Source organism: Ochotona curzoniae, unplaced genomic scaffold (assembly GCF_017591425.1).
Source record: "Ochotona curzoniae isolate NIBS_2020 unplaced genomic scaffold, NIBS_Ocur_1.0 contig_64, whole genome shotgun sequence".
Taxonomy (NCBI): Eukaryota; Metazoa; Chordata; class Mammalia; order Lagomorpha; family Ochotonidae; genus Ochotona; species Ochotona curzoniae.
In genome coordinates, this window is record NW_024466502.1 from 39,561,626 (window position 1) to 39,588,998 (window position 27,373).

At 38.9% G+C, this 27,373-nt stretch overlaps 1 protein-coding gene across 1 annotated transcript in view; it reads right to left on the reverse strand.

Annotated features, from left to right (window-relative positions):
- The window catches only part of VWA8 (von Willebrand factor A domain containing 8), a 333,428-nt gene that overhangs the window by 104,762 nt on the left and 201,293 nt on the right, over positions 1 to 27,373 (reverse strand). Inside the window, exons 27-34 of the mRNA XM_040991347.1 lie at positions 20,003 to 20,111; positions 18,179 to 18,317; positions 14,910 to 15,109; positions 8,655 to 8,765; positions 7,823 to 7,887; positions 7,346 to 7,471; positions 6,296 to 6,405; positions 5,493 to 5,647 (exon numbers count right to left, since the gene is read on the reverse strand). Of these exons, the coding sequence (XP_040847281.1) occupies positions 5,493 to 5,647; positions 6,296 to 6,405; positions 7,346 to 7,471; positions 7,823 to 7,887; positions 8,655 to 8,765; positions 14,910 to 15,109; positions 18,179 to 18,317; positions 20,003 to 20,111 (1,015 nt within the window). The remainder of the gene's footprint in view (positions 1 to 5,492; positions 5,648 to 6,295; positions 6,406 to 7,345; positions 7,472 to 7,822; positions 7,888 to 8,654; positions 8,766 to 14,909; positions 15,110 to 18,178; positions 18,318 to 20,002; positions 20,112 to 27,373) is intronic.

Here is a 27,373-nt window from a genome sequence, read left to right on the forward strand (position 1 = left end):
AGCACCTGGGGACAGGAGACAGCACTTGATGATATCTTAAAGATCCCAATGTAGGGAACAGTGTTCTGAGGGTGTTATTTGAGTGGTTTGGTAGTTCTGAGATGTCAGCTGTTGCACCAGGGTTGAGAAAATCTTCCTAAGATCTATTGGCTGACCAAGTCTATCTTAGTGTTTCCACAGACGCAGGAACATATTGTAAGTTTGGCTAGGAGAGTGGTTCAACTTGTTCTGCTTTCTATCCTCTGACGAGGCACTCGTCAACCTCTGCTGACCTAGATGATCTGGCTGTTGTGTTCCCTGTGTGTATCTGGGCATACTGTCCACTGCACTGGCATCAGCAACTGAGGAGGCCCATTCCTGTCACATGTGCTTTGAGGCTGGACCATATATATTGTGATTCTCGTTGTGGTCGGGGTTTGAGTATAGCAGTCTAGTTGGGGAGTCCCCCAAGAAACCTTATTGGGGGTGACCTCAGACTTGACTCTCACAGGCACCAGCCAGTGCGGGGTCCAGTTTGTCCATCATCTACATCGGCCAAAGCACATACTGTGGATGCAGCTGCCTGGTTAGTTCTGCCCAACCCCACAATGGGTGTTGTGGTCTAATCCAACACAGGCTGCCATAGGTACAGTCCTCATGTATACCAGTGGGTGCCATGGCCAACTAAGGGTAATTCCTAATAATCCTCACTGGTCCTGCCCCCAGCCCCAGCCCCAGTGTTTGCATGTACTGGCATGTGTTGCAGCCTAGCCCATTTGGCTCTCATGTATACCCATGGGTACTACATATTAGCTTAGCCTGGTTTGTGTCCAGACCTGGCTCTCAGTGCTCACCTATAGGAGCTGAAGACCAGCAGGGAAGTGCCCACAATTCCCCTACCTGGCATGTTCCCAAACCTGGATATTGCATTATCAGGGTGTACTATTGTACAACCTGACATGACTTACTCCCAGTCCTGGCACTTGCCAGTGGATGCAGCAGTCTACCCTGGCCTGGTCCACCCAGACCCAGAGCTCATGTGAATGGGCAGATACTGTGGCCTAGGCCAACATATCCCCACTTATTTTGGCTCTCATAAGCAGCAGCAGGTGTTGAAGTCTATCTTAGTTTGGCCCATCCCCAAACCCAGCCCACACACTTGCTGACTGGTGCTGCAGCCTTGCCCAGCCTGGGCTGCCTGCAGCCCTGGCTCTTGCACTTACTAGTGGGAGCTATCGCTGACCAGAGGAATCCTCAAAGTTCCCCTCCCAGGCCAGTTTCCAGCCCCAATCTTGCATGTGTTGACGTGTGATTCGATCCAGCCTCACATGGCCCACCTTCAGTCTCAGCTCTCGCTGATAGCCTAGCCTAGCTAGGTGCAGCCCACATCTTGTCTTAGTTTGCGTGCGTTACTGTAGGTGCTACAGCCTGGCCCAGTTAGGCCTGCCCCCAGACCCCAGCTCACACAAGTGCTGATGAGTACTGCAGCCTTGCCTGACTTGCTTCCAGCCCTAGTTCTTGTGCTTCCCAGCAGGAACTATGTGTCCTAACCAGGGAGTTTCCCAAGTTCTACCAGCCCCACTCCTAGTCCTGCTAGGCATAGTTTGCCCCCAGGCCTGAACTTTCCATGTGCTGACAGGTACTGTGGCTTGGCGCAGCCTAGCCCCTCTTAGCCTAGGCTCCCACAAGTGCCAGGGCAATTTTGTGGTCCAGGTTGTTTCATTCGGTCATCACTTCTAGCTCTCCAGGCAAACTGGAGGGTGTTGTATTCCCACAGAGGCAAGCCCCCAAATCTCCTACAGAATCTACCCCCAGATTTGGTTCTCATGTGTTCTGGTGGGAGCTGCATCCTAGGCTACCTGACCCAGCCCCTGATCTGACATGGGTGGGTAATGTGGCCTAGCCCAGGGAGGCATGCCTCTGACCCTAGCATCAGCAGGTAGTGGGCAATGTAATTTAGTCCAGTTTAAGTCTCCCATGTGGGTGAGTTCCTTGGCTTGACCCAAACATGCCCCTCTAAATCACTTTACTTAGTTCCTTTGCCTGCCTGTGAGTGACATGGTTGGGTTCATGGAAGCCCCTGAAGTCATTCTTTCCCTGTCAAACGTGCCCTTAGCTGCTCCCAATCCAACATATCCCCTTTCCCTGGGCAATCTGCAACTCCCCCTGCCTGTGAGCTGAGGTGGCACGTCCTGGTCCAGTGTTCTCTGTCTCCTCCATATTTTTATTTATTTATGCTTCAAAGAACAGGATAGACAAGTACGCCAGCACACTGGTACTGCTAGCACAAAATTGGCATTTATCAGGTGCATAATGTCCATCAGCTACTGGCTTTTTTCCCCACCAGTGTAACATTTACTTAGATACAAGTCACTCTAGGCAGTTGCCTACCGCTAGGGTTCATTATTTTTAATGTATCAGCTTTCTTACACAAGTCCCTTATCCATGGTCCCTTTCTCATCTCCACCACAACCTAGTCTTCTTGGTGCAAGCCCTGCACACCCAGCTTGGGGTGCTGGGATGCCCACGCACCACACCGGGCTGCCCCTCATGGTGGGGAGCAATCTGTAGCTTGTCTGTACTTGTACTCATCACCCGTGGCTCCTCCTTCCCCATCATCGAGGTCCCGCATACTCTGCTTAAGCTATTCATACTCTGACATTTGGCACTGACTGTTTGCCCATTTTCAAAATTGGACTCCTTGCTTTCCTACTGCTGAGTTTTAAGGATGTTTATACATTCTGGAATCAAGCCCTTTATTGGATATGTGGTTGCAAATATTTCGTTCCAGTCTGAAGATTGTCCTCTCACTCTCCTAACAATGTCTTACAGAGTTTAGGTTTTAAAATTTGATAAAACAAAACTTACTTTCTTTTCCTTTTATGTTTTATGCTCTAAGACATCCAGGATAATATTTAATATAAGTGATGATAGTGAATATTATTGTCTCATTCATGACAATAGAAGAAATGGTTTTAATATTGTACTGCTGGAGATGCTATTTGTCATAGTTTTTTCATAACTATTTGTTACTAGGATAAGAAATTTATATAAACTTTTAATAATTCAGGTACTTTTCATAACTATAAAAATTAGCAAGTGGTGACACATCCTTTGTTGATGACTTAAACATTTTTTATATAAAGGGAATAAATCTCATGAAATGTAATGACACCTCTCACCTATCTCTTTTCTGGCCTCTACCTTTTCCCTCCTTTCTTATTTTTCTTTTGTTTTTAATAATGACATACTTTCAATCTACTTTATAATCATGAGCTTAACCCTTCACTAAACATAGAATCCAATGAGTAGAAAAAAACACAGTTCCTCATGAATAAAGACAAGGACTAAGAACAATAACTAAATCTCAAAAGTGTCAATTTGATATTTTTATGAAGAATCTAAATAAATTCACATAAAAGAAAAAGGCAGCATGACATGCTAAAAAGGACTCAAATTAGAGTTGGACATACTCAAACTCAAATCCCACCTGTTTATTGATAATCTGTGACCTGGGAGATGAAGATGGTTATTTCTGTTTCTTGATCTGTAAAACTCTGTTTAATCATAAAAACTAGCTTTCATAAAAGGGTGTAGAATTAACACAATATTCAACTACTGTACTGGGTCTAAGAAAGATGAATGTTTACCAAAAAGGTTCGAGGCTGCCTAGCTGATCACAGTGTTTCATTAAACATCAGCATGGAGTAATTCTTAGGTGTTGGTTCCATACTAAGTGCCAGCGATGTACATTTTAACTTAACAGGGTCACTAACTATACCAGCTCTAAAGGATTCCTATAAGGTTAGTGCATACAATGCCTTAAACTCATGTTTTGTTTTCTAACATGCTTATAACTGCATCTGCATTGTAGTTACTTCAGTCAGAAGAAAGTCATTAGAAGACCTATTTTTAAAATAGTTTCATCTTCAGATAAAAAGCTCCAATGCTCTTCTACTCATAGCAGCAAGCATCTCAAAAAGCGTATCAATTCTTTTATTCATTTGAGACTGCTGGAGACACTATGGTCCAAAAATCTGTTTCATTTTGAGTTACATAATCTGCTAACAAATGCTTTTTACTTGATAATCAGGAAGACATATGGCTAAGTCCTAAGCTACATATTATCCATGGGTTTTAAATTTCAAATGTCTTATATCCTGAAGTACTTACCATTCATTAATTATATTAAAAATTTGAGGCATGTGAGATTGGTGTATTATGAAAAGACCATATTTTTATCTTCAAATAACTATCAGCCTATCTAAAAGCTACAAAGGAAATTAGGAAAACTAAATGTTTAATCAAAACACATGGAGCTACAGCAGGGTTGTGAGATGGCCGTGTGGCCTGAAATCACCTTTACTTTTCATTTCCTCCAATTTGCATCAGGGAAGGATGGCGTGCAGTTTCACTTGGAGTTGATTACCAACAGCCTCCCCCTTACAGCAACAGAGAGCAGCAAGGAGATCACGGAGATCATTAAAGTCTAACCCAGGCGCTGCAAAGATGCAATGCATCAGAGCTAACCTCAACGGAAAGTGAACTGGTACAGCTTGGAAACATTCTAGAAGATGTGCTAATTTATTGGTCTCAAATTATTCCCTGTTATGTCGAACTCCCCATATGGAGAGTACCTGTTTCCCTTTACTAAATTATAATCATAGTATTATACTTCACATATTAATTGAAAAATAATGAGGTACATAGGTAGAAAGTAGTTTTTAAACAACCAATGTACAATACAGGCTTGATCTAAAATGTTTCACAGAAAAGCATTATTATTTTTTTGTTTTTAGGGAAGTGCCAACTTAAACAGCACTTAAAAAAATTTGATTTAGGGCCCGATGCAATAGCCCAGTGGCTAAATCCTTGCCTTGCATTCACCAGGATCCCATGTGGACCACATGGGTTCATATCCTAGCTGTTTCACTTCCCATCAGCTCCCTGCTTGAGATCTGGAAATCAGTGGAGGATGTTCCAAAGCCTTGGGACCCTGCATCCACATGGAAAACCAGGAAGAAGCTCCTGGCTCCAGGCTTCAGATCAGCTCAGCTCCGGCTGTTGTGGCCACTTGGGGAGTGAACCAGCAGATGGAAGATCTTTCTCTCTGTCCCTCTCTCTCTCTCTTTGTATTAACACAAAGCAACACAAAGACTGATATCTACTGGTTCCAAAATGGTTGCAAATGGGTGGCGCTGGGCCAGTTTGAAGCTAGGACCCAGGAATTTCCTTTAGTCTCCGATATGGGTGCAGGAGCCCAAGCACTTGGTCCATCCTCTGCTGCCTTTCCAGATACATCGGTAGGGAGCTGGATTGGAAGCTGAGCATCCAGGACTGGAACTTGTACCCATATGGGATGCTGGCGCCACAGGCAGTGGCTTTACTCACAATGCTACAGCATGACTTTGGTAGTAAATTTTAATAACCCCTCAAACAGGCTTACAGATTCCAGGTCAAATTAAGGGGAAGAAACGTTTACTCAATAATTAAAACAAAACCCTGATACTTACCATGAGATCTGGGAAGCCAACGACTATTGTAGCATAATTGTTCTCATCTGAAAGGATTCGGTTTGGAGAGGCAATCTTTTGTCCCAAAGCTGAACTTAGATTGTCAGAAGATAGTTGGTCACTGGAAATTTTATGAGGTATGGTAAATCCCATTTCTGCAGAGAGAGAAAATTTGACATGCTCCAAGAATTAATTTTTTTTTTTTGCAGAATTTTATTTTCAACAAGTCAGGAGCGAAAAGAACAAGGTGAAAGAGAAGGACAGAGGGGGATGGGGGCAGGCGGGAAGGGAGGGGGGAAAGGAGCGGCAAGGGGGAAAGAGAGCAAGAGAATGAATCAATAAAATTCATGGGGTTTGGTCTGAGAAACTGTTTTCCCAACCAAGACATCTTCTCAAAGTGATTCTAAGTATTTATGGAATTCAAAATTATAATATTAATAAATACACCATTATCTGCACCCTGTGGAACTGGCCCAACTCAGAACTCGTGATAGTATATTTTAGATTATTTTTTTCATAAGTACTATTCACCACCCACCCAAACACCAAAACTGTGATGAGATAAATATAAACTGATGGTCAGGAGCCTGACTTTGCAATAAAAATAAATAAATCTTAAAAAAAGAGTAAGCTTCTTCATGATGATCTGAATTGAGGCAGATTACTATTATAGGGTAGCAACTAAGTTTTTTCTTTTGGTATTAAACTGACACAGACCAATGATCTTGTTCTTCAGTGATTCTGGAGGACAGTGTATGTACGTGCGTGCATACAGCCATCAACACAGACAGCGAAGGACTTACCTTTTGTAACTCCAAACCCTGCACTAGGCAGCTCTTCTTTCAGTACATACAGTTGGCAAGCTCCACTGTTGGCAGATTCAATGTGCGCAGGCTTCGTTAACAGATATTTCCTGTAGACAAATAAAACACTCCACTTAACAGAGTTTTTCTTTAATAATGAGTTTTTGCTCCCAAAGTCTTTTGTTTAATAAAACCATATAATTTCAGCATTTCATCAGAAAGTAAGAAATCATTTTTCAACTGTTAATAAGCAGTGTCCATAACAGCACAGTTGTGAGAGACCCTATCAAAGTGCACATATCCTGTAGGAGGAGAAGCAGCTCTAAAGCTGAACATCCTTATTTTCATGATGCTGTTACTTGACAGGACTCCTACATCTGCCAGCAAGTAGATCATGGCTTCTGGTGTGTGATCAGACAAGTTCGTAACCACTGCAGTCCACTTGGTCAACTTAAGATTTCTAAAATACACATATATTAATAACCAGAAATCTTTTTTGCAATGAAGCACTTCTGCTTGCCAGTGTAGGGGCACAAACACTGGATCCAGTGCAGGGGCAGGAAGCTACTGGAAACTTAGTGAGGACTCGGACAGCCAGTGAGTACCACTCATGCAGAAGTGTACCGTCCTGGGTGTGGAGGCAGCCCACACCTACACAGAACGAGAAGCAACAGGGACACACAAGAACAGAAGAAGACAATTCCAAGGGCTTGATGCTATGAAGTTACAGAAAGGCAGAGGTTCTAGGAAGTGTACTGTGGCTCCTTGAAGAAAAGATAAGTTGAAAATCTACAGAGAAGCATGCACAGTTTCTGAGTGTGCTAACAGGAATATAGATTACTCTTAAAATCATTACTCTTACATGCTAATATGAAAATATCACACATTGAGAAACGACCTCTGTTTTTCTTGTAATTCTCTCCTACAGAGATGCTGCCGGACGTAGACATCTTGAAATGACAGATGTAAGGGATACAGACTGGATGTTGGGTAACTGATGAAGCAGCCTGTACTGCAGCATTCCCCACCACAAGCTAGGGATCCACTCACTGATCTGTGCCGCTCTCCACCAGAAGCCACTTGTCCTCTGCTACGAGGAAAACTGTCTGGAGGTTGATGGGAAGCGAGATAGTGTGAGTTCGCCCTTCTAGAACGTCAAGCACCATCAGGCTATTCCTGAAAGGAAATAGTAAGGATAATGTTTGAGTAATTATGGTGAAGTCACTTCAGAACACAGTTCTAAAAAGAAGGCTTTTAAGTATGCATTAACATATTAAAATGTTAAATGAGAAAACAGATAAAACAACTGTCAATGTGTAAAGGAAGAAATAACAAAAAGTGACAGTTTTAGTGTTACAACATTCTCTTGCACTTATTTCTCAATATTCTTCAGTGTGGGAAGAGCTAATTTTATATCATAACATCTCTAATTTGATTACATTAATATTATAACCAACATAGACCATTAAAACAAAAAACAGAATGGACAAAACAAGAACCCGTTTAAACCTGTGATGAAGAACTCACCCTTTTTCTTTGTAGAAAACTAGCCAATTCTTGTGTGCAAATTCTTTACACATTTTGTAAGTTTCCTAAAGACGGAACGAAATAGTCACATTAATTGATCAGGTGCAGCCATACCTTTAGCTGCCTCCCCTCAGATAAAGTTCTCAATGTGCAGAATATCCATCCCAACCCTCGTGCTGTCGTGAGTTAAACTCTAGGACAAATTTTTGGTGTTAAAATGTCTTTAGAATAAGTTTTTAAAGAAAACTCCAAATACTATTTAGAAATACTATATATATTATCCAGTGATTAACACTGGAATTCATATCATAACATCTTAACATAAATACATGGAAAATACTTTATTTTTTTTTTTTAGATTTAATGCACGTCAGACATTTAAAAATTCTGACTGCCTTTTAAAACTAAGGAATGCTGTTCTGCAGACCAAGTATAAGCTGCATATTTACAATTCATTTAATAAACCAAAGTTTTATTTATCTAGTTAGGGCACTTACTAGTTATAGTTTTATCCTATAAATCTTAAACTTCACTTTGCAACTAGTAAAGACTGAGAATCAGTTATGAATATCATAATTAAATAGCTCATAATGTTCTATTATTATTAGTTCATTCCTGGAAAATCTTCATGTTAATATGAATTAATACTTAAACATACATGTAATCTGTATATTTGTACCATGTCAAAACCTACAAATGTGTAAAGAGAGAATTCTCTGTGTGTTATAGTTAAAGAAAAAGGCACTGAAAGGGCTGGGGCAGGCATCCCTCTTTATGTGAGAAAGCTATGGGGGTTCCTAGGCAATTTGCTGGAAAATGTGATATTTCTTACGGCTTCCTGTTTGTTCCAATAGGAAGACTTCTTAGGTGTAATCTCTTCTGAAGGCAGGATGAGACGACGAAGGGTTCGGCCTGGAGTATCCAGCAATAGGACAACATTACTCTGGAAATAAAGGTAAGAGTGAAAAGCTTAATATTTGGTCTCTTTTTCTAGGTAGTTTGATTTCTTTTTTCCTCTTGGCAAGCTGAGAGTGGCAGTTATGATGATAAAGCAACGGCAAACAAGAATACTGAGCAACTCAACAGGTATTATGGAGATATCAAATAATGCTCTTTATTAAGGAGTGGAAAGTTCCAGGTGGTTTTATGAAAGTTGCTGTAATTATGGAAGGCAGAAGGTGTTCTCTTGAATATTTTATCTTAAAATCATTCCCTTGTAAATATAAGCTGCCTGAATCATGGGTTCTGTTTTTACCTCATAATAAAAAGGAAATTAAGGACTGACAATTTTTAAAGTTTGCTTACTTCTTTCAAGATTACACTTGGAGAATGCTCTGTAGAAGGCTCTCACATCATGTATAATTAAATTGTATTTATCCTTTTCATGAATCTAGCTTCAGTTCATCAACTAGGTACATTATGTGAAGATGTGTTAAGAAGAAAAGCATAAAGGATCTGAACATTTAGAGCTACTAAGACTGTTTCTTCAATTTGAAATTCACTAATCTTAAAGAACACTCATTAACTGGTGTTGTAATACTGTCCAAACAAGGGATTTCTTATTAACCACAGCTATGCAATGAGGTAATAATTTCAGAGTAATTAGTAGTGTTTTTTTTTTTTCAGGTAAAAGAAATAAGCCCTGGGCTTTGAAACACAGAAACAGAATCATATAAAATTAGTCATTAAAACTGAGAAAGCCAAAAAGATCAAATATCTCCAAGCAATATAAAAAAATTGACTTTTTCATATTAAAGCATAAAGACATTTGAAGATTGGATGAACAGGTTTGATAAAGGTACTGGCCAGCTCCTTAGCCTTATTGCTATGCAATTGTCCTTTCTGTTTTTTTCCTAAATTTGGGCATCCTCCATTTACCTAAACCCTCACATTTTTTAAAAATTTATTTAGTTTCATTGGAAAGGCAGACCTACGGAGAGAAGGAGATATAGAGAAAAAGATCTTCCATCCACCAGTGCACTCCCCAAGCAGCTGCGATGGCCAGAGCAGAGCTGAGCAGATCTGAAGCCAGGAGGCAGGAGCCTCTTCCAAGTCTCCCATGCAGGTGCAGGGTCCTAAGGCCTTGGGGCTGTGCTCAACTGCCTTCCCAGGCCACAGGCAGGGAGCCAGATGGGAAGTGAACCAGCCAGGATAAGAACCGGCACCCATAGGGGATCCCGGCATGTGCAAGGTGAGGACTTTAGCCACTAGGCTACTGTGTCGAGCCCAACCCTTACAAATTTTGCATTTCAACAAGTTGTCCCTTGGGGAAAATAAGGTCAAAAAACACCTAAAGTATTAACACACTTTGCAAAGTAAAAAACAATAAAATGTGAAATATTTTTTTCATTTAAAATTTTGTTTTATTTCCATAAATACAATGCAGATGATAGCAATGAATTAATTCATGGCCTTTGCCCTCTAATAGGTGATGTAGTTAGAGAAATGTAAAAACATTGATGAATCAGCTGCAAAGCCAGTACTTTATGCTGTGGTTTCAAGAGCTAATGTTACTAAAGTATTCAAGAATTAAAGTAGTATTTTTCAATGCAAGTTTTACTTCCCACTATGCACTCTGAATCTTGATTATTTAAAAAAACTTGACCAAGCAGATTGACAAAGCTGTGATTTCTCCACAAACATCATCTTTCCAACACATTATTCTGTATAATATGTATCTCTCCTTTATGAATGTGTATTCCTTAAAAGAATCACATCTTACCTAAGGAGCATTATCCATGGTTTTGGAAAAATTTTGAAAATGGTATTAATAGCTTAGAAGTTTCAGGAAAAAAAATCTAATGGACAAGTTAAAAATTTACAAAGTCTCTATTGTGCGCTAAATCTTTTTAAAGTACTTTTAAATAGTAAATAAACCTTTCTTATATGATAAAAATGTACTGCATTAACATGAATTGTTAGTACTTAAGCAATTAGGGTGCTACTAACTTTTAATGCAAAGTTCTAAAAATTGTATTTTATGATGTCTTCAACATTTACAAATGATTAAGCGGATGATTCAATAGATATGATTAAGAAGAAAAATAAGTTAGCATTTGTTTTTTCTTTTCAGGGTCTAAAAGTTTTATACGCGTAAGCAAACTGAAATTTCTACCTTGATGACAGAAAATATGTATACGTTTCCAGTTATTGCTGTATTTAGAATCTGTTTTATAAGCAATTGGCAGTGAAGCAGTGCTGTTGCTCCATCCCTTTAGATGTTAATGGTTTCCTTCTGTACATGACTAATGATATATTCTGTCTGTGTTCAAAAATAGAATTCTGCGTCACACATGAGTACGTGTAACTGTGGCTTTGGCGCTCCTTGAAGCGGGGCAGGGAAGAGAGGCAAGTTTATTATGTTTGTATTTGACTGGGAGAAAAGTAACCTCTGGATGACCTCAGTGTCCCAAAGTCTGAAATTCTAAACTGTGTGCAGATGTAATAAATAATCTCCTGGGGGTGGGGGAAGGGTGGCTCTTTATTTTTAGGCATGGCAAAGTTTCCCTTTCCTCACTTTAGATTTTATTTTAGCAAGGAATTTTTGAACAACTTCTTAAACTAACTGGGGAAACGTGTCTGCGGCAAAGCTTTATTTTAAAAAGGACAGGCAGGGTGTGGGTGAATTCATGGAAGTGCTCTTGAGGCTAATTCAACTTTATTTGCAGTGAGGGCAGGGGAGGAAGAAAGCACTGGTGGCAGACAGTGTTTATCCCACTCGAATTATTTAGCAGCTGTTGAATTTCCAAGCGCTGTTCCTAAGCAATTCAAGTCTGACTTCCTAGCAGCGCCATTATCACAAAAGGGGTACCTAAGATGCTCTCCTGGGAAAAGATGAAGCAGTTTGGAGGCTAGGTAGAGTGGACATATCCAGGAAAGCTGGAAACTCTACACAGCATGCCCATGAAGCCTTCGGGAAAATCTTTAAAACAGTGGCCAACGGGATAAGCCAAAACCAGGACATATGCCGGCTGTGGAAGACACGCAGAGCTGTGCACACAAAACCCCAATTTTCTTTGGTAAAAGTCATTGTCATACAACTGAGCATTCATAAGCATGGTTGCCAAATAATTAGATCTTTTGAGAAAATAAAATACTTGTCAAGACCACTCCTCCTCCCCCCCTCCCTATTTTAAATTCAAATTGCCCAAAGCTCCATTGAAGAATCTTAGTATGTAGAACTGACCCTGAACTTGACAATGAAATCTGGCAGGACTGCTGGAATAAACACTCCACATTTCTATTCTTCTCCATTGGCTTACTAAATGAAAAACAAGATAGCATGTGCTTTTCGTGGCTTTTTCTGATTATAAAATTCAATAATAATGGCACTGGTATTTTGTTGGAAATCTATAAAATAGAACTCATTCTAACTTTTGGGACACAAAATTTTGTAAGTAATATCTGGATATTTGTAAGCCTTGCATTTAAGAAGAAAGTAAAAGTGGAAAAAAAAAAAACCCCATGAAAACCAAAACACAAAAAACTTAAGTCTTTATGATTATTATTCAGGCAAGGCCTGAACTTGAAGGTGACTCATTTTCTCTGTGAACCCCTAAAATGTTACTTTCCTTTTGGCTAAGTACAGACTAAAAGCATTGTTTCTTGGTAATACATTTCTCTCTAAGTACTCAAAAAGTAATAGCATTGTACTTCTTTAGTATTTTCTAATATGGAAAATCTTTAATGTTCTTAGACTATCCTTTTGCCCATGTATCTGCAGTCAGGGAGAGCCTGGGTGGAATCTAGTCTGCGTGGGGTCTCACTTGCTTTCAATCTCGGTCCTGTCCCATATTTTCTATGAAGTTTACTTCAATTCTGAGTCTCAGTTTTCTCATATGTAAATACAGCCAACAGCAACCTCACTGGGCTGTTGACAGAACAATATGAGATGATGTATGCAATCTCACTGCTGTCACATTGTCATCACAATGTGTCACTTGCCTTCCAGAATATCCTTCTACTTTCCTAGTCACCCATTCTCAGTCCTTGTTGTTGATTCTCCATCTTGATTCTGTAATATTCTATTGCCCCAGGACTTAATCCTTGGAGTTTATTTTTCTTCCTTCACTCACTTCCTTGGGGCCCTCTTTCAGTTTACATAACATGTATATGCCACGGACTCCCAGATTTATATTTCATGTTCTGAACTGTCCAATGAACTCCAGTTTACCAGCTACTTGTTTGTTGAATGGGCAACACAATTTCAACCAAACATGGCTGCTACACTGATTCTTTCTCCGTCTCACCCTATGGCAACTTTAACTCAAGCTCTAAAATCTTAAGGTGCCCTTTACTCTCTCTTATTATATACATCTGACCTGTTAGGAAATCCTGTTGGTTCTGTTATCAAAAAGTCAGACTTGGTGATTATCCACAATCTCTATCCTCTTCCAAACCCAATGACCTCTTTTCTGGATCAGTGCAGAATCTGCGGAGGGAGGTCATTTCATCTAGCTGTTGGAGACTGTCCCAGAGCAACCAGAGACTTTATTTTAAAAATAAATGTCAGATTGTGCTCAAAACCTGCTAGTGCCTTCCACTGTCACTGATGGCTGATGACAAGAATCTCCAACGGTCTAAGAGGCATAACACGAGCTGCCTCCCACAGTCGTCTCTACCTTGTCAACCCTGCCATCCCACTAAATAACCTTATTACTTCGCCTCTCACTCTGCTGCTAAGTTCATTCTCCTCTGTCACACTTCTTTAGAAACGAAGCAGCGGTGCTAGCCTCTGGACTCTTTCGTTTACTACTCATTTTGTCTAGAATGCTTTTCCTCCAGGTATCTATTCTCCTCACTTTCATCAAGTCTTTAAACTTCCACTCTGCACTTAGTCCATCTTCTTTTACATTGCGATCTTAGTGTCTCTTTCAACTCTAAACTGTAATTTATTTATTTATTTTAAAATTTACTATCTCCTTGGAATAAAATGTAAGCTTTTGAAGACAAGAATTTTTTTGTTGTTGTTGTTCACAGTGATACCTCAGTAGTAGACACACTTGACATGTATTCATTGAGGCACATAACTAGTACAGTAGCTGTATAGCAAGTGAACAAAAATACTAGATTCTTTTCTACTGCTATAATACATACCACTGTCCCATTAATTGAAATACAGAGCTATATCTGTTTGCAATTATTTGTATCTTCACATTTCATTAGTGCAGTCTTAGTGCACTGATCCATGGAAGTGATGGAGTGTGAGCATCACTAGATACTGGCTGGTCCCAGTGTGCTGTATCCACGTGCATTAAGCTGCTCTGCATAAAGAATTCCATTCATTTGGTGTGTGTGTGTGGAGGGGGGGATCCCAGTCTATATGAAATTGTACCATAAAATTAAAATGTTCAAAATAAAAACTTAACTACAACAAAAAAGAATGCCATTCAGGTCTCTCTCAGCAATCTATTAAATAGTACATGGCCTCCCAACTCCTATGCCAACCCATCACTCCCTCAGATATTATATTGCTTCTATATAGCATTTATCACTAGTTGGAACTGACATGTACTCTTTTTGGTTTATTTATTTACTGTTTGTCTCTCAAAACAGAGTGTGAACTTGCTAACAGAATTATCTAGCCTCAAATGTCAAGGTTGAGAAATTCTGAACAACCTGTTTTCAGACCTCAGGTTGTGCCTGTCTCTACAAAAGGGACATTGTTGACTGTCTCTGAGGGCACGATAAAATATAATTCCTAAGTTGTCCCTTTCAGTTACAAGAATTTTTCTTCAAGGAACTTGCAATTTGGTGCAGCCAATTAACCTGCTGCCTGTGATGCCAAGATCCCCTATGGATGCTTGTGTGAGTCCTAGCTGCTCTTCTTCCAACTCAGCTACCTGCTAATCAGCCTGAGAAAGCAGCAGAATGTAGTCCAAGTTGGTGAGCATGTGCTAGACCAGTAGATGAAAGATCTCTCTCTATCTTCATGTCTCTCTGCCTTTCAAATAAAATATATAAATATTTAAGGAAAAAAAATTTCATGATAGCATAGGTTACAAATCATGTTTTTTCTTCTTCCTTCATATAAGTTCCTTTTAACACATGACTATGCTTAACACATGAGTAGGCTAATGTGTATTACCTGTTCCTCATGGAGAATCACCTGTCCCTTGAGGGGACTTCCTAGTGGTGCCACCGTCACAAACGGGTGCCAAACTCCACCTGCCAATCTCGGGAAGATGTCATAAAAGTCGACAAAGTAGCCACTTTTCCCAGTCATATTCATAAAGTATAAGGAAATAGGATTGCATGCAGCTATATAAAGAGTATTTTCCTCATTCTCTGAAATGACAAAAAAAGACGTTAATTTTAGAGTTTACAACTGATTTTCTAGTTCAGAAACTGATCACATTTGAAACTCAGCAGGTGATTTCTAAGCAGATTTATTAGCACAAAAAGCGAGTAAGAAATAATTTCATTCTTATCATACATGCGGATAGGGTCACACTAATCTATTCGAGGAAGTAAGAATCTATTTGCTCCCAAAAGAATGTTGTAACAGCTCATGATGGCCCTATTAAGTATTGAACAGTCCTCAAGATTAGAAAATTCTTTGTATGGTAGCAAGGTGGTTTGTGTCCCAATGGTGGCCATTTGTTCCACTACTGCTTCAAATGGACAACTAATCATCACCTATTTAATACTATCTAGTTCATCTTCTATCTAATAGTCTCGCATTTTCTAGTTCTTCAGGTTTTCTTGCTACAAATAAGTTAATCAATTTGTTAAAATATTAGTCCAATAGCTTTTAATATAGAAGCTTTTCTTCATATTTAAGTATGCTTTCCCACCAAAAAAAAAATCTGTTTTCAAACTTGGTACTTCCCTGGGTCTACTTTCTGAATTCTGTATAAAGTGTTTTTCGAATGTTCAGATCTCTCTGATTCACAGGGGGATCTAAATGAAAATGGAGATTCTGATTTGGTAGGCCTGGGGTTGGCTTTCAGAGTCTGTCCCAGGAGACCCACAATGCTGGTTTGAGGCCTTCCTTCTGAATAAGCTAGCCAGTTTTAAGTTTCTCACAACCTCTTATATGGTAACCTTGAGGAAAGGGATTAAGTTTGTTTTATACCAAAAACGCTACCAGCCTTGGCTCTCACCCAGGTATTTAACTCATAATAGTTATATTTTCTGATTTCCAAATAGGACACAAGATACAACAATCAGAAACTTTTCCATTTAGGACTACCCTGGAAAACTTGAATAATGTGTGTGTGTGAATGTGTATGCAATATCCACAATATTACACACATATACACATATTATACATGACATGCATGTAATACATTACATATGCACACCACACATGTATATAAATGTTTATTATGTATACACATTATACATGTGTGATATGTATACATATATACACACATACATATATACACACAATGTTGTATCTATATTGTATATGGAAACATTTCTAAAATATTACACATGAAATAGCAAATTTGAATCAATAAGCTAACATTGAAATATAGGCCAACAGAATGGCTTAAGAAGACACATGATCTAGAAAGTAACAGGAATACTGTGTGTGTGTGTGTGTGTTTACGTATTTAAATATCAGAATTGCAAACTGCTTTCACTATTAACATGAACAAGTTCACTTCAACCTTCGTTGAGTACATTCCTGCACAGTACACAAAATTGGGGAATATAGCAAAAATAGTGACAGAAACAAAATTGATAAATTTATAAGTTGTTCTCTCTTTTTTTTTTTTGAAGATTTACACTGCCGATCCAAAGCCAGGAGCCTCTTCCGGGTCTCCCACGCGGGTGCAGGGTCCCAAAGCCTTGGGCCGTCCTCGACTGCTTTCCCAGGCCACAGGCCGGAAGAGGGGCTGCCGGGATTAGAACCGGCGCCCATATGGGATCCCGGGTGTGCAAGGCGAGGACCTTAACCACTGCACCACTGCACCACTGTACTGGGCCCAGTTGTTCTCTCTTATTGCATGCAGTAAATGCCATCTGGTCCTTGGCCAAAACATACAGAGATACAATTAACTCTTTCTTTTTAAGAGTTATTCATTTTTATTGGAAAGGCAGAGTAGATTTATGGAACGGAAGAGAGACAGAGACAAAGATCTTCCATCTGCTGGTTCACTCCCCAGATAGCTACAATGGCCATAAGTGAGTTGATCCAAATCCAAGAGCCAGGAGCTTCTTCCAGGTATCCCACATGGGTGCAGGGTCCCAAGGCTTTGGGCCATCCTTTACTGCTTTCCCAGATCACAAGCAGGGAGCTGGATGGGAAGCGGAACAGCAGGGTAGGAACTAGCACCCATATGGGGAGGTGAGGATTTAGCCATTGAGCCATTATGCTGGGCGCACAATGAACTTTTTATAAGCAAAGAACATGTTCTTTTCTCTCACAAATGCACAACAGACAAAAAAACTAAATAAATACACCAACAAAAACCTCCTAGTTTGCAAACGAGAACAATACTAAAATAGTTCAATTCTATCATGGGGCATATGGAAGAGCACAGGAGGGACTGAGTAGGGCTGCCTGCTGTAGGGACAGTCAGAGATCACCCTACTTGTTTATGCTCTCTAGATAAAAAAACCAAGGTCCAAAGTTCAAACTTGGCCCTAAATTGCCATATTTTCTTTTCAGTACTGAATGTAAAATATGTTAATAAGAGCACCAACTTTTTAGCAAACAAACAACAAAACAAAAATACTTTTTAAAAGTACATTTTTAGCCAAACAGCTTATTTAGGGAATAAATAATATCCACAGACCATACAGGAACAAAAATAAGATACTGATCTTTGCCTTCACAATTCCTATCTTACTGAAGTTTGAGATTTCTCCCTTTCCCTAGCTACAACTTCTGTTTACATCACCATAGCAACTGACATGACTGAGAAGTTCTGCCCAAAGGTGCCCAGGCTCACCCCACGGGGGTAATGGCAACAGTCCAGAAACACAGATGCCCAAAATCCATGTCCTTTACAATGAGAAGCTTAATGACTGCAAACCACTCCAAGCCTGCTTTTGCGGTTCATGCAATCACTAAACTGGAATCCCAGCCAGAATTTTTCAATGTTTCTCCTTTTTATTTTTCCTTTCTATTTTTAGCACATGCCTGGGTGTGTTTAACTTTGTGCTACAATTGTAATGAGAAACAGATATATGCACACAACCTCAAATACATATGTGGATTCCACAATGGCATTTTCCTAGGTTGTTAGAGGAAATTAGCTCTAAATTACAAATAATTGGTATCCAACCCACAAATGACACTCACTGAGTCTATCATAGACGTTTTGATGTCTAGACATTACTTTAATCTTTTTCCTTAACAAAAATCAATGTAGAAAACATCAAAAAAGGAATCTTACGTACCATGTGTTGTAGCAATATCACAGATTATATTAACTTCCTCCAATGGCAACCTCCAGGAAGCACATTCTTCAGTGAAGCTTAGGGATCTTGCTTCCTGTCTTTCTAGTGGAAACTCCTGTATGTTTACAATTACTGGACCCTGTAATAAAACAGCTGAGTTCAGAAATTTACATAGTCTCCCAAATGTGGAAAAATTATAATTCTTTTAAAACATACTTTAATTGAAGCACATAATATCCTACTAGGCCTCTTCTCATTTTATGGGCTGCTATTATAGTTGTATCAATAATGCCAGTATATCCTTGCACTCACAAATGCTTTCAGATGTGTTATCTTATTTAATACTACTTTCTTTTCTGTTTTACTCATAAATATACACCTGATGTAGAACCCCAAAATGTTTCTCAGTTCTTCATTTCTTCTTAAGAGCCAGTTTTGTATACTATGTATTGGGGCTCAGAGCTGTCCAAACAGGGAGAATAATCTGTACATGAATGAACCAGGGTTTGGCAATATTTCCATTGGAAACAGTGCTTTTATAATGCTATCTAGAAATGTAATGATTGAATCATGCCTTTTAAAATAAAATGTAATAACAATATGACATCTGAAAAGTAAAAATTAAAAGAAAACTCGAGTCTACTGATAATTACCACTGTTACTTATGAAAGAGTATTTCATCCATGGTGATAATCATTCAATGCAAACAGTAAGCAGAGCAACCACTTTATTAATGTTATGGATATTAGTGCTGGGTACTTAGATACAAAGTCCTAGAAGAACTCTGCAGAGATGACTGAAATTTCAATGACTTGCATCCTCTGCAATCATAAATTGATCAAAAATATTTGGGATAAGGTATTAGCATTCTCCATTCATCCTGTACCTCAGGAATTGGAAGATTACAAATTATATTCTTTAGAGCGTAGAGAAAGAGTTTTGGGAGTGTTTAGGTACTGACAATTTAATGCTCCTGCATTAAGGAGAAGAGAGGCAGCTGGACATCTTCCTGCATGACACAGACAAGCAAGCCCTGACAAATAGAAGCAGCCGGAACCGCTGCTGTACTGCAGCAGGTGACAAGCCCACACGTTGATAAGTACAACCTACTGCCTACTTCAGTAAATAAAATGTGAGTGGAACACAGCCACACCCATTTGTTTGTGTATTGCCAGGACTGCTTCTTCAATCTGATGTTGTCTGGCCACAAAGCCTAAAATATTTACTATTTGCATGTTTACAGAAAGAAGTCTGCTGGCCTTGGTTTGCTGGACAGTCCCAGGAACAAGGATGGCAGCAGACAGAGAAACATTGATTGCAAAACCAGTGTTGGCCCCCTGATCCATTTCTGCCCTTTCAAACGCTTTTACAAGCACCTCATTTCTCATTATAAATAACTTTCTTCTTGAAATAACTGGAGTAATTTCTTCTGTAAGTAGTGACTGATAGTACTTTCCATTACCTTTTCTCATGAAGAAGATAGCATCTATCAGCAAAATGTAATGAAAAGGTGGCTGAACTTTTTCAAAAGCACACACATAGTTTTTAACTCCAATAGCAAACACAAAGTAAAGACAAATCGTACAGCAACATAATACACCTGACTGATTCTCTTGATACATAAAGTAAGAATTCTATTTGGACATTATGAATGACATGTAGTAAGGACGTTACAGGTCAGACTGATTTGAAGGTTGAGTACAAGCTAAATCAGCATCAGGTAAAGTGAGTTCTGAGAATGACTAAGAATGTTTCTCAGGAAATACATAAGGAAAAAACTGTAAGATTCAACAGCTTAAGAGAAAACCACAAAAAGATATCCACCTTTATGTCTATGAGTTGAGTTTCTGCTGGACACAAGAGTTTCTGCATTCCAGTTGTTGCCTGACCAACTGTCCAGTAGCCCACAAATGTCTGTTTTGGTAGAGGCAACCTGTCAAAGAGATGTAGACATTTTTCTGTTAATATGTCATAAGTAATTTATGATCAATCACACAAACACATCTGATGAATGGCTTAAATGGTGAGTTACACTTCATTTGATTCAGGGACAGTCCATAATGTTATGACTGAAGTAAATGTTAACATGAGAAACACCATGCTGTAGAAAATTAGGAGACAATTTATTTTTGATCATAGTTTAGTGAAAGATATAAATTTCATAGATATGAATATAATTAATGTTTACAGTTTCTTCCTTGAATTGGTAAAATATTTAGAAATATAACATATAAATTCTTGGTAGAGGGAAGGAAAGCTTTAAAATATTTGGGGCAATTCATTAAAAATTTCAGCCTCTTTTCCTTAAATTTAGCATTAAGTAATACCCCATAACAGTAATAATGCTAATACTCTCATGCTTGTAAGATGTATGGGACAAGTTTTACAAACTCTATTTCACTTGTAACTTTTTTCACTTAGGACTGAAGCACAGTAACACATATACAAATGTTCGCAGGAACATGTCACCTGGCTCTGAACACAGCTCTGCAACTTGTGCCTTTAGAAACAGCACCCCCAGTACCAGTCGAACACTTTTAGTTCTTGCCCTCATCAAGGGATTCTCTTATATGGCTTCTAATGGAAACATTCATTACTTTTGTTTTATTTTAAGCAGTTTTCAAGAGTAATTTAGCAGGGGTAATACAGTGATGCTAAAGTGCAAAATTACAGTCAAAATTTTGAAACCGAAGTCTTTACTGTTCACTCATGTTATCTTATTTGAATCTGCAAAGAAACGAACCACTGGTTTGTTTAATCACTTAGAAATTTCTTATTTCATTATAAGTAAAGAGAAAAATTATTGTAGTGTTAACATTTCTCTAAAAATAATGGTCCTACGGCAACAGACTGAAATACATGCTTGGAATGAGTTTGATGATTATCAAAACAGTATATACTTACATTTAAATATCATTTATTTTCAGTTAAGGAGAGCTTTGATGTGTTATTTCTAAGGTATTTTTTACATTAAAGAATGGGCCAGAACATTCTGGTGGAACATGCATTTCGTCCCTTTGAATTGCTAATGTTTCAGAGGAGCAAATAATTTAGAAAGAAATTTACATGGAAATTTTTGTTAGTCATATGACAAAAGTGTGCATGAACATACTTTTTTCTAAAAAAGATTTATTTATTTTTATTGGAAAGGCAGGTGTACAGAGAGGAGGAGAGACAGAGAGAAAGATCTTCCATTCAATGGTTCACTCCCCTAGTGACCGCAATGGCTGGAGCTGAGTCAATCTGAAGCCAGGAGCCAGGAGCTCTTCCGAGTCTCCCACGCAGGTGCAGGATCCCAAGGCTTTGGACCGTCCTTTACTGCTTTCCCAGGCCACAAACAGGAAGCTGGATAGGAAGCTGGGCCACCAGGATTAGAACTGGCAACCATATGGGATTCTGGTGTGTGCAAGGTGAGGACCTTAACCACTATGCTATCACGCCGGGCCCTGAACATATATTTGTAAACACCAAGTAATTATTCTGATTGGCAATCTGCTTATTTCCTTTTTACTGGAACGGTGTGCATAGGGGTGTGGTGGGACTGATTTAGAAGATTTCCTATTATTTTGTTCTTTCATTTGAATATAATAAAATTAGATTTTATTGATCTTCTATTGTAGATCAATAGAGTAGATCTTGCAAATATCTCATATCCCCTAGTTTGGGGAACAATTTGTATTGCTTAGTTGCTTTCAGTAGTTCCCCAGAATAGACTCAGGCCTCCTAATATAGAAGTAGAAACAAAGGCAGGAGACACTTATTTTCCCTCTGCATGGGAGACATAGTACAAGAGAAAGCAAGAGAGCTGGTCCTAAGTCCTGTCCCTTTATTAACTAACTATGCAGATTTAGGAAAGGAGAAGACAACAAATATTTCAGAGTATTAATCTCATTTGTGAAATGAAAGGAATGATCTTTAGGTTTTGTCAATTCGAGGCATCTGTTGTGATGGAAGAATTGAGTAGAGGCAGCTATCAGTATGTTTAACAACCTTGTATCTCTTTTCTCTGGAGAGAAAAATGAATAACGAGAATGAAATGATTTCTACCAAACAATAGAATAGGAGCCCTGATAAATGGACATGCTTTACTAAAACATGAAAAGAAGTTCTGACACATCCGAAAATGGCTCTTAAAGTTTCAGATCTTAAAATCTAATTACAGGTAGAGAGTTGCTTAATAAAAATGATGCTAGGTTAAAAAGTAGATCTAACACATCTGTTAACAATCCTACAAAAATAACTTCAGAATATATATATATATAAAACCTTCATTACTTAAGAAAAGGTAACTTTGCTCAATTTCCAGTTTTAACTGAAAATGCCAGGGATACTCATAAAATCTGCTTTGCATACACCAGCTCATTCTAAATAAGTTATGGACATTACAGGCTGCCTAACTCTAAATAAAAATAGCACATACTGGTTGGCAGAATATGGGAAAGATCTTCAGGTACTCCATATAGAATCTATTCTGGAATCATGTAATAGAAGTTATTGACAATGATAGTTGTAACCCAGTGGACATATTAAGAAACACAAGGCTGTCCTGGAATTGTCCAATCAAATGGACTCTGCTATGTTCCTTGGTAACAACACAAAATGTTGTTTCTAGATTTTTACTTGGATTCTACTCTAGCCAATTGAGGGAAACCAAAGCCTCTCATTTATTTTCCGCTACTAAGCTCTCTCAATCAGACGCATAAAAATTAGTAACTTTCTCCACTTCAGGAAACTAGTAGTCAGGGGAACAGAAAAACATTATATTCAGGTGTATTGACAAACTTTTGATTTTAAAACACAATCAACATTAATTTGTGGTTAACTAGAAATTAATAACCCTGACCAGACTTTTGTTGTTAAATACAACCTGACTGAAACAATAATGGCATTTTCCATGGTTTTAAGATCCTGTCACTTGTATTGTTTAACTTTTTTGAAGTCCTAGTTGGAATGGTGTCTGGATTTGATTTGAAGGGGAAAAAGGATGAACCGAAGGTCTAGAAATAGCACTACTTTTTATCTAAATGTCATTCATTATTTTATGTTTTTTAAAACAACTAAGTATTTCAATTCATATGTTGTGATGTTTCTTAATCCCTTGTGGAAGCAATAATAAAGATCTGGAAGTAAAAGCTTTAAGTCAAAGAAAGGTGAAGATCAAAACTATGATGGGCAAATTATAGTAGTTGAGCAAGTTACAGAAAAGAAACAGATTTTTTCCCTAAATACACATACATTTCATAACATAATACATATGGACACCAAAGTCAAGTAACATAGTCTGAATGACGTGCAAGAGATTAGTCTAAGATTGCTTCCATAAAGAGGTTAACTAGGGTTTTAAAGAATATATTCTGGCAAATTTCTGCCTCCTCTGAACATTTGCCAATACTATTTCTGGAGTATGAAAGAAAACACATGAAAAAGATTTGGATCTTTCTAGGGGCATTATGCAATTGGAAGTTGTTGACATACCTATTATCAACAATTCCTAAAACATTTCCTTACCACAAGAATTACTAATTTTCATGGGAATAATGGAATCCTTCAGGGTAGTTCCACTGCCTCAAAATTTCAATTGCTACCATTTTTGAAAAGAAAAAGAACAACTCCAATTTTAGAAGGCCTCACCTACTCCTCATGTTTCGAACCCAACCCCTGGCAAACATTAAGTCAGATTGCGTAGCTGAGTTCACTACAGCCTCTTATAGAATAGCCCAGGCAAATATGTCCAACTTCAACTCTTACCCCTTTCTTCTTACTCTCCAGGTCAACCTATACTGTAGCCTCTTCAAATTGCTATTTGTTTTTCCTGGACATGCTATGTATTCCATGCGTCCTCAAAGCTATCACTGCCTGCCCAGAACTCCCTGTTGCTATTATCTCTTGGGTGAAATCCTCCCTTATTTAAAAGTTCAATTCAAACACTACTTTCCTCTGGTATCTTTCCTTCTGGGCAGATCTATTTGCTCTATGGCATTTTCATGCAAACTTGCACACAGGAGACCCTAAATTTGATAGACTGTGATCTTCAAGTTTCAGACCTGACAAGGAATAAGATTTCAGGAGTATCAGTTCAGTAGTGAACCTGTGATATTTCTAACAAATGTTAGAAATATCAAATGTTTTTTGTATTTTCTATAAACTCAGTATCTTAAAGAGAGAATGTACAAGAGTCTTCTTACGTGCTTTAAGTTAGTAACAGTGATTAGCACCATTACGTCCTATTAAATCCTCCCTCATATGCTACAAACGTCAGAATTCTTATTTCCTGCACTCCCACATGTTGCTGGCAAATTAATTTTACTTTGTTGTAAATGACAAATGTGTGTGTGTGTGTGTGTGTGTGTGTGTGTGTGTGTGTGTTTTCCTTCATGTGCCTGGTTCTGCTTGTAGATATTATGGTTTTCACTTTGTAAGTTGTTCTTGTGCTCCTCTGCCACCTCCATCCTGCTGAGGTCACAGAAATGCAGAGTAATGTGGATGTGCAAGATGGAAAAGCTTTGGGAGAACCTTGCGTTCCTCGGCAGGCATTTCCCAATTACACCTCCCCGGTCCCCAGAATGATACTGTGCCCTCTCAGGGCTGTTGTCCAGCATCACTCTGCACCAGAATATATGCCGTCAGCTTGTTCCACACATTCGGGCTCTCTGTTTCCGCACACAAGTGGCCAGACTACAGTTCTAGGAACTGGGTTTCCTTTCCTTCATTTTTCTTCAAGTTTCATTGCAAGGAATGTCTCCTCCTTTTCTGCCATCTGCTTTATCCACCACATCTTAGTATTTTCGGATCTCATGTTCTTTTCTAATCATCCACAACAAGAACAACTGGAAGTGAAACTCTCCTAGTTGCTACAGAATTTCTCGGGGAAAAATTTCCTTCATTTCCCACGAGAAAGGCTCATAGGATGAATACCCTGTGAATGTAGCACTTTGAACAAAACACTGTGTATAGTAACACTGGTAGTATTCTGCGGTTTCCTTACTAGATTGTTAACTCTTTAAGGACAAGGCTTAAGTCTTACTCATTTGAATTTCGGGTATTTGCAATACATTCATTGTGGCATCTAACTTTCACTGTTTTCCCTCATTTTCCTCATCAGAGCTACATCAGAGCTCAACATTCCACATACTGTACCTATTAACCAAGAGGCTTTCCACCCTCAGATTCACTGCCTTTCAGTTTATTATCTTTGTAAAATCATAGGGTCTTTCTAAAACTAAATCTGACAGTACTCTCTGGCTCAGACTCCTCTAAAATTCCCCTTGACTCTTTTCTCCCTTTCAGCATCATCACACAGCATCACCATCACTTAATCTTTTTTTTTTTTAAGATTTATTTTATTCTTATTGGAAAGGCGGATATACAGAGAGGAGAGACAGAGAGAAAGATCTTCCATCCGATGATTCACTCCCCAAGTGAGCACAACGGCTGATGCTATGCCAATCCGAAGCCAGGAGCCTCTTCTGGGTCTCCCACGCAGCTGCAGGGTCCCAAAGCTTTGGGCCGTCCTCGACTGCTTTCCCAGGCCACAGGCAGGGAGCTGGATGGGAAGCAGGGCCACCGGGATTAGAACCGGTGCCCATATGGGATCCCGGGCATGCAAGGCGAGGACCTTAACCACTGCGCCATCGCACCGGGCCCACCATCACTTAATCTTAACTTTTTGGTCACCAAACCACTTGTATTCACCCAAGTGCACTACACTTTCTTCAAACTCCTCTGCTTGTTGTCTCCTCCTTTATTTGCCTGGGGACGGCCTAGTGCTGCTTTAAAAATTCAGCTGCCTTTATCCTTGTTCCCTGTGATATAGCTCTAATATAACATAGGCCATTGTATGAACTGACGAGTCTCTTACATGAATGAATGTCTGGTTCATCAGAACTGTGTGTGTGTGTGTGTGTGTGTGTGTGTGTAAACCCGTTTTCTTATTTTAAGTGGCAAATTGCAAATCACCATGGTAAATCTTTACCACTGTATTGTGACTACAATCTATGCCATTTTCTTCACTTAGAGGACTCTCAGCAAGGGAGGCAGTCTCTTTGCAGGTGTATTTGGAAGAGACAGTAAAGGTGGGGATTAGGAATGGCTATCAAGTCAGGTAATGGCTTTCCTAAAATTTCATTTGCAAATTCTCAAGGGATCACAAATAAATCTGTGAGACTGCCTCAGGCACATATGAAACACTTGGAGATCTTGAAAATTTCTGTTCAGGCTGGCGATACATATATACTTACACCTCCATATAAAAAGCTAAATGCAAATGAAACAGTTGTGAAGTTACTTCACAATATATCAAGAGAAAATAGGCCAATGACTACAAACATATAAAATCAAAGACTGTCATTCCAATAACAATAGTTGTAAGATGTCCTGATGCAAATCTCATTATTTTTGAAAACTAAGAGCTTTTAAGTGAAGTGAAAGTAATTCATGTGACAGAGTGGGATCACATACCTTAGAACTCCATGAACAACACCATGAATTTACTTGTAAAACAATGACCATAAAGAGAAGTTATAGCACATGCTAGTCTGGGAAAAAGGGAAGTGAGGCTCAAAATAGTAGGCAGAGTATTTTTGCTTTATGTGGATAAACATAAATGGATAATCTTTCCTACTTTCAAAGAGAAATCTAATGAAATTACTCCAAAGAGAGGTCCCAGCTGGGGCTGCTTCTTTTGATGCTTCTGGTACTTTGAAGACTCCAGAGCTGTACTCTGTCCGAGAAGAAGCAGCTGTTATTGATGGCCCAAATACACAGGCTAAGTCCTAAGGCAGAAAACCAATGCTAGACAGAGAGTTTTTCAAAGACAAGTTCAAAAGAGACCAAGGTGTTCTGTTTACAAGTACACACCACTGTCATTGTCCTGAAAAGAAAGCTAACCATGAGACACAGTCCTCTAAACGCACATTGCAAAGAGACACCAACGACTCCTGAACAGGAAAACACAACGCTAGCTACCTTTCTCAGGAGCACCACAAACATGTGGAGGCTAGCTGATAAAGTCATGAATGGTGGCTGATATTTGGAAAATTCATTATGTACTTAACTCCCTTGCTCAATTAGGGACAGGAAATCACAGCATCTGTGAGTTGGCATGATATTATGGACTCTTTATTTCAGTATTTCAATTCTGAAACTTCTCGAGTACCTTTCCCGTAGGATTCATCCTTACCTGTTTAAACCCAGCCT